Source organism: Camelina sativa, chromosome 7 (genome assembly GCF_030686135.1).
Source record: "Camelina sativa cultivar CO46 ecotype springtype chromosome 7, ASM3068613v1".
In the NCBI taxonomy this organism is placed as follows: Eukaryota; Viridiplantae; Streptophyta; class Magnoliopsida; order Brassicales; family Brassicaceae; genus Camelina; species Camelina sativa.
Window position 1 is genome coordinate 3,394,515 of NC_141886.1, and position 13,989 is coordinate 3,408,503.

Below are 13,989 nucleotides of genomic sequence, written 5' to 3' on the forward strand. Positions count from 1 at the left end.
TGAAGTATTTAAACTGTATATTAGTAAATTTAGGTAAAAAATACTCTAAATTTTTAGATATATTGCGTATTATTGAATAATTTAGACTAAATTAGATACTAAAATTTAGAGTTTTGTAAACTTCGGGTAATCCGAATCCGAACCCGAAATACCCGAACCGAACCCGATACGAACCCGAAATCTAGAAATACCCGAACGGATCCTATACCTCTAAACCCGAAAACCCGAAAATCCAAAATACTCAGTCTGAACCCGAACGGGTACCCGAATGCCCAGGCCTAAGTCAATTTGGCACCATAAGAGAGTGATGATGATTCCTCTTCGTTAATTAGTTTCCTCAACAGTCGTATCTGAGCTTGATTGGACTACCTCACAGGTCGGATGCTCACTTATTGCGTGAGTTGAAATGTTCAAATTTAACATAAAAACAATATCATGTTAAACAAACATTCAAAAATATTATTTCACTATTTAAATAAATTAACATAATAAACTGTAAATATAAAAAAAAATAGAAGCAGAGAAATTTGCTATCTTGTTCAAAAACCTTAACTAAGTCAAATATTACAGATAATAAAATAAACTGCAAACCAAAAATGAGATGGTAAATAATAAACAAAACCCTATTAAAATACATTATGATCTGGCTTTATGTTTCAACATATCTTTATTTAGCAGCACTCTCTCACTATAAATTTGAAAACATCACAATTTATAATCTTCATAGCAAAATAAATTCATAAATAGTATAGAGAAAAAACAAAACAATGGCTTCATGCAAGAGCCTTGCTATTTTTTCATTTGCTACACTGATGATTATATTATTAATGTTTTGTGGAATCGGAGAAACTAGGCGTGTAGAAGGGTCACATGATATCAAAGGCGGTGCTAAAATGGTATACTTTATGACTTCGGGCGGAAAGGGCGGGTCAAGTGGTGCGTATAAAGCGAGCCATGCAGATTAAGTGGATTATAGTGGATCAAACGTATCAAGTTGGAAAGGTGCTTTTAACAAAAAAAAAAAAAAAAAAGTTGGAAAGGTGCTGGCTCAACTGATTAAACGGTTTAACGTATGTTTCAATTATAAAACGGTTTTGAATAGCAAATTTCCTATATAATGTATACAATTTTTTTTTATATTATGAAGTTTAAAAATAAATAAAAGTATGTAATTTGTAGTTATAATTATGCTTATTACAAAAACTAATGGATCATGCATTTTTTATTCATCTGTAAATCCATATAGAGTGTTTGTGTAATAAATGCACCTACTACAATTACTATCCGAACTTTCGCAAATTCTGAGCTTCATATAATTTGGTTAGTTTCTGAAAATTTTCAAATGTAATCTCACTATTTAAGTTAACTCATACAAATTTGAAACAAAAACACTAAACATGACATAATAATATACAAGGAAAATATATGATCCGCACTTTGGCAATTGCTGTTTAAGGGTAATTGAACGTTGCACATGCGTTCTTTTGTTTCATGACCAAAAAAAAAAAAAATCTGCAGTTCCATAATTCCATATATGTGAATGGAGAATATTAAGTGGGTAATCCTCTCCATTCATGCACCACGTCTACGTGTGAAACTAACTGGTAACTATATGAAATTGTTAGTACTTAGTAATCTTTATGATGATGACACCCATTGACCCATTTAATTTATTTTTTGTACCATTAACTTGTGTTCATGTGCATGGTTGCATACTTCTATATATAAAACTGTTAATTTCATAACATTAAATATTAGATTAAATGGATTAAGACTAAGAAACTGAATCACGTTTCTGTAGAAAAGGGTTTAGGTAGGATAGTGCGATGTAATTTTAGATATTTAGTATAAACTATTTAATTATAGTTTTATGTACTATACCATATATTTTCTTAAATTTTACATTGATAGTTTTAGTCTTACAACTTTCGATCTCAATCCAAGTTGGTCGGAGACTGGGTGGGAGTTAAGAACTTTCGTATTAGATAGAAGTCTTAATGTCTCACCTTAGAAAAAAAGATCATGGTATTAGAGCTTTAATTCGATCCTAAACCCACTAGAAAGGTGTTGTTGTTCTTAAAATGGAGGCCATCTTGTTTTTCCTCCTCCTCTTTCTTAGTTTTCTCTTTGTCGTTTGGTTTTGTCAATTTCGATGATTTTCGTCCAATAGTATTTAACTGAATTGAAAAAAGAGGCATCAACGGCACTTGTATTGAAAATCTGATTACATAAACATCCCTGACACTTGTCCTATCCTATACATTACTCAATGAATCCCAAGGGCCTGCATTTGTCTAATCATCAACATAGACGACTCATACATTTGCTTGCGGCTCACATCACCTTCCTTTCCTCCTTCCTCTTTGAAGAACTTCTCACTTCCATCCAATATACTCACCACTTGGCTAATGTTAGGTCTTAGCTTTGGATCCGTTCTTGTGCAAACCAACCCTAACCGCAATACCCTCGCCACTTCTTGCCTCTCATCATCATAGACGTCATTTAAATGAATATCTGCAATCTCTTCCAATAGCTTTTTCCTGTTACTGACCACTTCGCGGATTCTTAACACCAAAAGTGCATCTTCTTTTTCATCTCAGATCTATCGAACAAGCTGAGAAAGACAGAAGTAGGTCAACTAAAACAACAAACGGGCCAGCGCAATATTAAGCCCAACAAGGCTTTCAATATTGCCTACAGACCCAAAACCATGAACGAGCCCAATAATGCAACACAAGGTTTATCCTTCCAGAATCTTCCTGCACAAGAAGACAAGACTATGGTTAGATCAAAGGGAACATCTCAGAAAATGCCAGAAAAGGAAAAGCAAATGATTAGCTGTAACACTCCAATTCAGCTAGCCAATAGTGAAGATTACATAATAGCGAAAGCCTTGAAAAGAACTTATTGGAGCAGGTCCCCAAAGATCACAGTGGATTCTTTCTAAGGGCCTAGAAGCAACATAGCTAGAAGAAGAAAAAGGTAGTCTGCTACTCTTGCCAAGTTGACATGCTTCACACATCTTCTTGACACCTTTATTGATTTGAATAGCTTTTATTGCAGATAGTTGCTGAAGAACTTGGTCATTCGGGTGCCCCAGTCTTCTATGCCATACATCTTCACTTACAGAGTGTTGTCGTGTGGAATAGAACACTTTCTTAGGTAAGTCCTTCAGTATGTATAAACCATTATTGTAGTTTCCTAGAATCAGCAGCCTCTTTGTTTCCTTATCATTAACACGAACCACGTCATCATCAAATTGAAAAGAGCAAGGATAATCATTTGTGGCCTTAGAAACTGACAATAATGATTTTGCAATATCAGGACAGACCAATACGTCGTTGAGAGGAAGCTTACCAGAGGTTGTCTGAAGACTAGTTGATCCGGTGTGAGTGATGGGGAGAAAATTACCATCTCCAATCATGACTGAGTCTGATCCAGCGTAAGCTTGAGCTCTCTGCAGATTGTGTGGGGAGTTTGTGACGTGTACAGTGGCTCCTGAATCTGTGACCCACTCAGTTCCTCCATGGTCCGTGACATCCGTGATCCTCAGAGCAGCCAGCGCTTGAGGTACATCTTCATACTGATAGCTGCTGTCAAATCTATACCAACATTTGATAGCTGGATGACCTTGTTTATTGCAGATTTGGCATACCACCTTTGCTTCAGTACCATTGTTGTGTGAGGATATCTGTTGTGGAAAGCCCCTGCCTTTAGTCGAGTAGAAGTTCCCTCTTCCACGAGAACCACCGTTTCTGCCTCTTCCTCGACCCGATTGATTGGTGAAGAAGGCTGTGTGAGGTGATGCCTCTGGAGCTGTGCTGTAAGTGGATAATCTGTCTGCGTAGGTTATGAGCCGTGAGGTGACATCATCAAAGGTAGGCGGTGGCACCAAATCTATCATTCCTTCAATAGAGACTTTGATAGGTTCGTACTCTCTGTCTAACCCTCTGAGCACTGCAAAGATCTTCATTTTCTCCGGTACTGGACTCCCTATAGATGCTAGCTGTTCACAGACATTTCTTATGTCTCTTAAATACTCTGACATGGGCCTTTCTAGCTTTTCTGACGATTGTAGCTTGCCTTGCAGTTCGAAAAGGCGTGAGGAGGATACCTTGTTGAAGTGTCTTGCCAGAGCATTCCATAGTTCCTGAGCCGTTGTAGTACCAGTGACTTCCGCAAGGATATCTTCTGACAGAGAGCCTAAAAGCCATGCTCTGACAATCTGGTCAGCCCTGAACCACTCGCCGTAGTCTGGATTCTGAACCGTGGTAACTTGGCCTCCGATGTGTGGAACTTGAATGACAGCACCAGGTGGCGAAAAGGACCCGTTCACAAATCCAAGGAGATTTTGACCAGATAAGAAAGACTCGAACTGAGATTTCCATGAGATGTAGTTTTTCTGGTTTAGTTTTAAAGTGACGCAGTTTGAGATGTTTAGTGCAGGAAACGGAAAAGAATAGAGTTCCATGGACTGATTTGCCATCGCTCTGATACCATGAAGATATTATGAGAAACTCAAGATATGAAGGAGATAAGCATTACTTCTTTATTCCATATTTCTCTCTTAGTTTGTTATTACAATTGTGAGCCTTTATATACAAGAGACATTAGGGTTCTTAGGGTTTTCTACTCAGTGCCAAGTATTGCAAACCTATTTATAAGCAGATATCCTCAAGCTCATCACAACCTGTAGAACAAAGCAAACTCAGCACTCCACCAAGTACACCTGTGTCTCCACCATCCGCAACAAGCAGAATCAGTACACTACCTGAGTTAACACCTGTTCTGATATCAACACCTCCAGCTGAGATATCAACCCCTCCAGCAGAGACAAGCAATCCTCAACCTTCAGTGTCTCAGTCATCACCTAAAGCCACTGATGTGACACAGGATTCTCATGATGTTGAATCAGCAACAGATACTGCACCAAGCCAAGGTTCTGACATTGTAGAAGATCCTGCCCCGAGCCAACCTACACATAAGATGGTCACACGGTCAAAAGCAGGCATTCGCAAGCCAAACCCGAGATATGCACTTATGACTCACAAAGTGTCATATCCGGAGCCTAAAACAGTGACTGAAGCCTTGAAACACGAAGGGTGGACAAATGCAATGGGTGAAGAAATGAGCAACTGTAAAGAAGCGAATACCTGGTCTCTTACTCCTCCCACACCGGATATGCATGTTCTCGGATGTAAGTGGGTGTTCCGAACAAAGCTAAATGCTGATGGATCACTAGATAAACTCAAAGCCAGGTTGGTTGCAAAAGGCTTTGATCAAGAAGAGGGAATAGACTACCTTGAAACGTACAGTCCAGTGGTAAGAACTCCTACAGTGCGCTCTGTCCTCCATTTGGCCACCATCATGAACTGGGAAGTAAAACAGATGGATGTTAAAAACGCCTTTTTACATGGTGATTTAACTGAGACAGTATACATGAAACAACCTACAGGGTTTGTGGATCCAACAAAACCCGATCATGTCTGCCTCTTACACAAGTCTCTCTATGGTCTCAAGCAATCACCTCGGGCATGGTTCGACAAGTTCAGCAAGTTACTCCTTGACTTTGGGTTCTATTGCAGCCAATCAGATCCATCTCTGTTTGTCTACATCAAAGATGACGCCATGATTATCCTCCTTTTGTATGTTGACGACATGGCAATAACCGGTAATAGCTCTGCTGCCCTGTCAAAGTTGCTAGAGGAATTAAACAAGCAATTTCGAATGAAAGACTTGGGAAGAATGAGCTACTTCCTTGGCATTCAATGTCAATATCATTCAGGAGGAATGTTTTTGTCTCAACAAAAGTACGCAGAAGACTTACTTGTGGTAGCTCAGATGGAGCGTTGTAACCCGATGCCAACCCCATTGCCTCAGGACATCCATCGACGAATTGCTAACGATGCTCCCTTCCCGGATCCGACATACTTCCGGAGCTTAGCCGGTAAACTCCAGTATTTAACACTCACCAGACCTGACCTTCAATTCGCGGTGAACTTCGTATGTCAGAGGATGCACGCTCCTATGTACTCCGACTTTCACCTGCTCAAAAGGATTCTCCGTTACATCAAGGGGACCATAACAATGGGAATTTCTTTTCACAAAAATACTGACTGCACAGTTAGAGCTTACAGTGATAGCGACCATGCTGGCTGTGACCTCACTCGTCGCTCCACTGGTGGTTACTGCACATACCTGGGCAAGAACATCATCTCCTGGGCTGTTCAGAAACAGGACTCCGTCTCCAAAAGTTCCACTGAAGCGGAGTATCGGGCTCTCTCGGAAGCCGCCTCTGAGGTCACTTGGCTCTGCAAAATCCTCAAGGAGTTGCGGATCCCACTTCCTAAATCCCCAGAGCTCTTCTGTGACAATCTCTCCGCCGTGTACTTAACGGCGAATCCGGCCTACCACAAACGAAGCAAACACTTCGAAACCCACTATCATTACGTCCGTGAACGCGTCGCTCTTGGCACCCTGACTGTCACTCACATCCCAGGGGAATTTCAAATCGCCGACATCTTCACCAAATCGCTTCCGGTTGGTGCTTTTGAACGATTACGGACCAAACTCGGCGTGTGTTTCCCACCCACTCCGAGTTTGAGGGGGACTATAAGCAGATATCCTCAAGATCATCACGGATCTGATGTCAAAATAGAAGATAGTGAAAAGGAGATGAAAGTACATCTCAGATCTATCGAACAAGCTGAGAAAGACAGAAGTAGGTCAACTAAAACGACAAAAGGGAAGTCTTTGTCTCAACAAACGGGCCAGCGCAATATTAAGCCCAACAAGGCTTTCAATATTGCCTACAGACCCAAAACCATGAACGAGCCCAATAATGCAACACAAGGTTTATCCTTCCAGAATCTTCCTGCACAAGAAGACAAGACTATGGTTAGATCAAAGGGAACATCTCAGAAAATGCCAGAAAAGGAAAAGCAAATGATTAGCTGTAACACTCCAATTCAGCTAGCCAATAGGTTTGCAATACTTGGCACTGAGTAGAAAACCCTAAGAACCCTAATGTCTCTTGTATATAAAGGCTCACAATTGTAATAACAAACTAAGAGAGAAATATGGAATAAAGAAGTAATGCTTATCTCCTTCATATCTTGAGTTTCTCATAATATCTTCACTTTTTTCCTTTTGTAATCTACTGCCGGCTGACCCGTAACCATCTCTAGCACCACCATGCCGAAGCTGTATACATCTGCTGCGGTTGTTGCCTCTCCAGATTCCATGTATTCTGGTGCCATATAACCAAAAATCCCTTGCGCAGATCCTTTCTTCTTTGCAGCTTGATGAGCCTGGTCGTTCCTCGATAAAAACTCGGCCAACGCAAATCCGCAAAGCCGTGGATTCATATCTCTATCAAGAAAGATTGTTGAAGAAGTTATGTTTCGGTGAACGACTTGCTCGTCCCATTCCTCATGGAGGTACCGTACAGCGCAAGCGAGCGATTTGATCACGTTGTACCGTATTTTCCATCGCAAACCAGAGTTCCCTGGTTTGTGGTTATGGAAAAGAAGATGGCTTAGCTTACGATTCGCGGAATAATCATATACGACAAGCATTTCTCCGTGTTCTGTGCACCACCCACGGAGCATAACAAGGTTACGGTGTCGAAGCCGTCCTAGGTTAAGTAGCTCGGTGGAGAACCGAGTCACAAGCGCGGGACATTTAGTCATACCGAGACGTTTCACCACAATATGCTGGTCCTGGTTCAGTAAACCGTAATAAGCCGTACCAAAATCAACCTCAGCAACGCGACGAGCGTCGGAGAAATTATCAGTGGCTAAAACGATGTCGTTGTACGATATCTCCCTTGGCGTGTCCAATACGAAAGCTTTAGACGACATCACTCGCCGGCTGTTGTAATTAAAATACCTGTTCTCTCCTGTCTCCGCCGTCTGATAAATGGAATCCTCGAGGGCAGTAACGTAATTTGATGACGGTGTTGACTCCGAAGACCCGTTGAAGCTAGTTGTGGAGTTGGTGGTCGTCGTTGTTCTGGTCGTCGTCGTGGTCTCCGAAGTTGAGGTTGATTTTAGAGATGTTAAAGGAATATAAAGAGGATGACTCTTAAACGAAGGTAACGCCGGTAAGTTACCGGAAAACTCGCCGGAAAGTACACCGATTACCCATTTCATATTGGGACGATGCGTTGGGTTGTTTAACGAACAGAGCAGAGCAAGATGAACCATTCTCTTCATATCGGACTGATCATAAGATCCTTTTGGTAACCTAGAATCTCCGACGTCGAGTATTTTCCGGTTATCTGATAACCTCCGAACCCAATCAAGCAAAATGATTTTGTCCTCCGAGAAGGAAAGATCAACGGCACGTCTACCGGAAACAATCTCTAAAACCACAACACCGAAGCTGAAAACGTCTGTTTTAGCGGTGGCGACTGTTTTCTTCCTGAAACTCTCCGGCGGTAAGTACCCGATAGTACCACCGATCCGAGTCGAGTCGGCGACTCGGAACTGGTGGTTACGGAAGGAAGAAACAGAGTCGTAACTCGAATCAGGCTCTGTTTCATCAACCTTGTGTTCTAACCACCTAGCTAACCCGAAATCTCCGAGCTTAGCGTTGAACTCAGAGTCCAACATGACGTTGCTCGTCTTCACGTCTCTGTGAATAATCTGAGTCTCTAACTGCTCGTGAAGGTAGAACAACGCGGCGGCGAGTCCTCTTACGATTTTACCCCTCCGTTCCCAATCCAACGGTTTAAAATCAGAGTTCCTCATCTCCGGTCGTCGGAAAAGCACACGGTCTAAGCTCCGGTTTGGCATGTAATCGTAAACAAGAAGAAGCTCGTCTTCGTGTAGACACCAACCTCTTAACTTCACAAGATTCCGATGCCGGAGCTGAGCCACCGCAACAAGCTCCGCCGCGAACGTTTTCTCGAACTGCTCTCCTTTCTTCTCCGCCAAGCATTTAACTGCCACCGTGGTACCGTCGCTCGGTAACACCGCTTTGTAAACACGTCCGAAACCGCCGCTTCCGAGGATCAGCTCGTCGCTGAATGCATTAGTTCCGATGTAAAGCTCGGAGTATCCAAAGATTCTTGGATTCTTGCAACCGACTTTGCTGGAGAGCTGAACACCTTCCATGTCAGTGAAAGATCTATTAAACTCCATCGAAACAGAATCTTTACTCTCGCTGATGCTACAAAGATTCAAACGTTTCACTAATTTTGAGCTGTGTAATCGCCGGAATAAGTCTCCGATTAAACTCACGACTTGACGTCCACAGTCACGGCTCTTCTTTTTCTCCTCTTCTTCTTTGGTCTCTTCTTGAACCACCGCCGGAGACTTTACCGACGGTGGCTTTAACTCGCCTGATTCTGTCGGTAATACGAAACAGAGACGATCCATTACCATAGGCGCCATGTGAATATGTGTAGATATCGAAATGTGAACTCGAGTTTAAAGATATGATAATAATGCTTTTATAACATTTTTTTTTTGGGGGATTTTCTATTTGACCGACCAAAATTGAATGATGGATTTTTGCCAGCAAGGATGTTTTATTTATAGTGTTTGTGTGTGTTCTTTCTAGAAATATTTATCTTTTGAAAGTGTTACTATGTATTATTTGAAATATAGTTTTGAAGATTGGGAGGCATTAATTTCAACAAGATTAGGTTCGCGTGGTTTGAATACAGCAAATCGTTTCATCGGGTTTGGTCATTTACGGGTGATGTGTCATGGCCCAGGATTTTTCCATTTTTTGGTATAAAGTTTTTTTTTTTTTTTTTAATTCTTGGCTTGGCACTAATTGATTCTTGATTTTTCAACGAGTTTTTTTTTTTTTTTTTTTTTTTTTTTTGAAAAAAAGACTTCCATTGATTTCGCAAAAATGATTTAACTACGAAATTTTGTAGTTAAATGTATAATATGGTACGAAAAGTTAAAAAATATATTCATATTATATGTACCGATGTACCCATGGAGAAAATGAGACCCGAAGAAGACTTTCAAAGCGTGTCGTCGAGAAGAACATTGACGCGTTCGAAGACGAAGCTTTGTCTTCTTCTATTTTCTTTCCTTTTTTCTTTTTCCTTCTCGTAACATAAATTCTATTAAGCCTTTATGATGATATTACGAGAATTTAACAATGGAGAAATATAATAACATGATAAACCTCTTTTTCTTTAATGGCAACAAGTGTTAACGTCTTTCTTAGTTCTGTTTTTATTGTATGAGTCAAGTAGCCAACAAAGATAACGAGCTTTTTTAGTGGAGTACTAAATTTAGACACTTTTTAGTTCCGCGAATCAAAACATGTCACAACACCAACAATTACCTGGTATATAGTTTATCTCAAATATAATGCAACACTGGAATCAACACATTTGATAATATTTGTGTCAGGTTTAACTATTTACACAATTAGATGTAATAAGATTGATTATCTAGTTCTTGAGATCGATGTTTGGGAAATTTTCCGGTGGCTAATTAATTTGCCAATGGGTCTTTAAGACAGACTTTAGATAAAAGTATATTCCCTCACATAAATAAGCAGATGACATGGTCAAGAGACTTCTTGTTTTTGTTAATTTAATTTATAGAAGTCCAGACTATTTTGGACTCTGTTTTATATGCTAATTTGAATTTGATGATATTAATTTCCGAGTAGTCGATCACGAATAATGTTTTTGCAGCGTTTTGAGCCTGACTTCTATTAATAATAAAAAAAAATAGGTATCATCACTGTGTGTTTTTTTTTCTTGGACAAACCTTGACTATTCTTTTGGTGAACATATCCTTCCGCAAATAGATTTCGTAAATCTACCATATTGTAATATACTACTACTAGTTTCTTCCCAGCAATCAAGTAGTTCAGAAGAATTATGTAAATCTGGTGAGATTTTTATGTAGTAGAATCATATGACCAAATAACTTTACCGCAAGTTATAATATATAATTAATATTAAATAATTTCGATTCATTTTTTTTCTTAAATGTTCGAATTTTGATGACATAAGAAACTATTAAAAATTGATTAATGGTCAAATGATGGTTAAGTTAGAGGTAATATGAGATGGCATGTATGTAAGAATTGTGGAAGTAGAATAGTACAGAAAGTAAAAGAGAACGAACATAAAGAATAGAATGCTTAATTAGATTGTTTACAATGTATGTTATATGTCATATATAGACCAACTATATCATATAGCCGTTGCAGAGATATTAAAAAGGACAGGACATAAAGTGGCTTTGCTCTGCAGAACGTCTATGATAAGAGTGACCTGTGATCCTTGTTTGACTCGTCGGTCTCGTTAACCAAGATAACATGTGACTTCTTTCTAAAACACCATGTAACTCCCTCTCTTCTCGATCCTTCTCTTTCTCCAATCTATCTTGATATCATAAAGGCCTCTGTTCTTATTCACTTACATGGACTGTAGTCCATTAGTAGTGACTCGTACGGACAGTCGTACGGACACTCGACTTTACTGCATTGGTCTTGTATCCTCCTTGATCAATATTCCCCCTCAAGTTTAGCCGATGAACATGGCTGAACTTGGAGCTCCGTAAAACATCACCTCATTAAAAACCTTGAGATAAAAAACCTTGTAGGACAAAACTATATCAAGGAAAAAAGAGTGTGATCTTTACAGAGAGAGGATTTGAGATCAAGGACGAGTAAGGTCCACAAGTCCAAGTTTGCCATAGATGTGTGAGCAAACCTTGTAACTCGTGGCCTTAGTGAAAATATCAGCTAGCTGATCTCTGTTTGGAGTGTGGCAGGGGAGAGTTATTCCTTCTTCAATCTTCTCTCTGACCTTGTAACAGTCTAGTTCGATGTGTTTGGTTCTTTCATGGAACACTGAATTGGTTGCGATGTGGATTGCAGCTTCATTGTCGCAGTGCATTGGGATAGGTGTAGATGACTCAATGCCTAGTTCTTTGAGAAGCGCCTTAAGCCAGGTGAGCTATGTAGTTAGATTCCTCATAGCTCTGTATTCGGACTCATCACTTGACATTGATACAACCTTCTGTTTCTTTGTTTTCCAAGTAACCAGATTACCTCCAATAAACGTGCAGTAACCCGTTGTTGATCTTCGATCAGTTCGATCACCGCCCCAATCAGCATCACAATACCCCACGAGGTCAGTATTTGAGTTCTTCCCCATCCAGATACCTTGGCCAGGACTTCCTTTGAGATAGTGAAGAATCCTTTCTACTAGGCTCCAATGATAGGTGGTTGGTGCTTTCATGTATTGACTGACCTGATTCACTGCTTAACAAATGTCAGGTCGAGTAAGCGTTAAATATATGAGCTTGCCTACCAGTCTTCTATAGCGAGAGGGTTTCCCATATAGAGGCTATGATCTCTCCCCTTTCTTTCAACCTGATATCCATCCGGAAGTGGTGTGTCCACTGGTTTTGCTCCTAATTTTCCTGTCGCACATAACAAGTCAAGTGTGTATTTCCTCTGAGATATAAACAGTCCCTCCGGAGAGCGACACAATTCCAAGGAAATACTTAAGTTCCCCTAGATCTTTTATATCAAAAACTGAATTGAGGAAAGTTTTAACTTCTTGAATACCTTCAGTGTTGTCTCCAAATATGATTAAGTCATCAACATAAATAAGAACAACCACTATACCTTTCTCACTTCGAAGAGTAAACAGAGTATTATCAGCATGTGATCTCTTGAAACCATGACTTGTGAGTGTAGAGCTCAATTTGTGATACCAAGCTCTTTGTGATTGTTTAAGGCCATATATGGCTTTTCTCAATCGCAGCACTTTCCCAGGTGTGATTGAATCTTCGAGACCAGGTGCTGGATTCATATAAACTTCCTCTTTGAGTTTCCCTTGTAAGAATGCGTTTTTCACATCCATCTGCCATAACTCCCAAGATAAGTTAGTAGCTAATGAAAGCACAACTCTTACCGTGTGGAGTTTAGAAACCGGAGCAAATGTGTCTCTGTAATCTTCTCCATAGGTTTGTGTAAAGCCGCTGGCCACCAATCGAGCTTTGTATTGTTCTATGTCCCCGTTACTTAGATATTTGATGGTGAATACCCATTTCGAACTTACAGTTTTCTTTCTTGGTGGGAGGTCTGCTTCATCCCACGTGTGGTTCCTCTTCATAGCTCCTACTTCATCATCTACTGCATCAAGCCACTCTTTATTTTCCTTGGCTTCTTCATAGCTTATTGGAATGTCATGTTCATCAATTTTCCCTAAGAAAACTTGATGTTCTGCAGGTAGATGAGCAAGAGAGCAAACAACTTGAATCGAATGAGCTACCGCTTGACTGTTATAATAAAATTGTTGATCCCTCCATGTAGATGGATGCGATCTCGTACGAACACTACGTCACAATGGTTGGTGAGTTGGTTCAAGTTCCTCTGTTTCTGCAGGTAGAGTCGTTGTCTCCCCCTCGGACTCACGAACCGTTGTTGCAGGTGGAGTTGGTGGATCCGCTTGGAGTTCTTGATTGTCACTTGTGTGATTAGAGGAGGGGTCTTCCAGATTATCAGAAGCTGGCTCTTGTTGTATCAATGGCGATGATGCAGAGCCTGGTGAAGAACCAATGTGATCAAGATGAAACTTGAGACTAGCGGATTGATCAGTTGGTGTTGCCAAATTTTTCAAGTCATTCCAATCTCCCTTATCAAAGTAGCCTTGGTTTTCAATAAACTTGACATCCCTGGACACCAACATACGGTTGTTGGTAGGATCAAAGCATTTGTATCTTTTCTGTGTTGTTGAGTAACCAAGAAACATGCACTTGGTGCTCTTAGCGTCCAGCTTGTTTCGAAATTCTCCTGGTACTAATACAAAACAAACACAACCAAAAAATTTTAAATGATCGATGGATGGTTTCACTTTGTTCAATACCTCCAATGGTGATACATCATCTAGTATTTTTGTTGGAATCCTATTGATCAGGTAGCATGCGGTCATCACTGCATCTCCCCAGTAACGCTTAGGAACCTTGGTATGGAACATCATTGAGCGTG

General features: G+C 40.2%; 1 protein-coding gene across 1 annotated transcript; it reads right to left on the minus strand.

Moving 5' to 3' along the window:
- Positions 1 to 2,182: 2,182 nt before the first annotated feature.
- On the minus strand, positions 2,183 to 9,591 carry LOC104700174 (receptor like protein kinase S.2). Its single transcript, XM_087456688.1, has 2 exons — positions 7,140 to 9,591; positions 2,183 to 2,586 (listed from the first exon to the last, which is right to left on the minus strand). Exons 1-2 carry the CDS (start codon positions 9,396 to 9,398, stop codon positions 2,566 to 2,568), a joined length of 2,280 nt encoding a protein of 759 aa, XP_087312814.1. The 5' UTR covers positions 9,399 to 9,591; the 3' UTR covers positions 2,183 to 2,565.
- Between the last annotated feature and the right edge of the window lie 4,398 nt (positions 9,592 to 13,989).

Coding starts and splice junctions, on each gene's coding strand:
- LOC104700174 (XM_087456688.1), bottom strand. CDS start 9,398: ATGGCGCCTATGGTAATGGATCGTCTCTGTTTCGTATTACCGACAGAA. Junction 2,587..7,139: donor TAGATTACAAAAGGAAAAAA/GTGAAGATATTA, acceptor GAGATGAAAAAG/AAGATGCACTTTTGGTGTTA.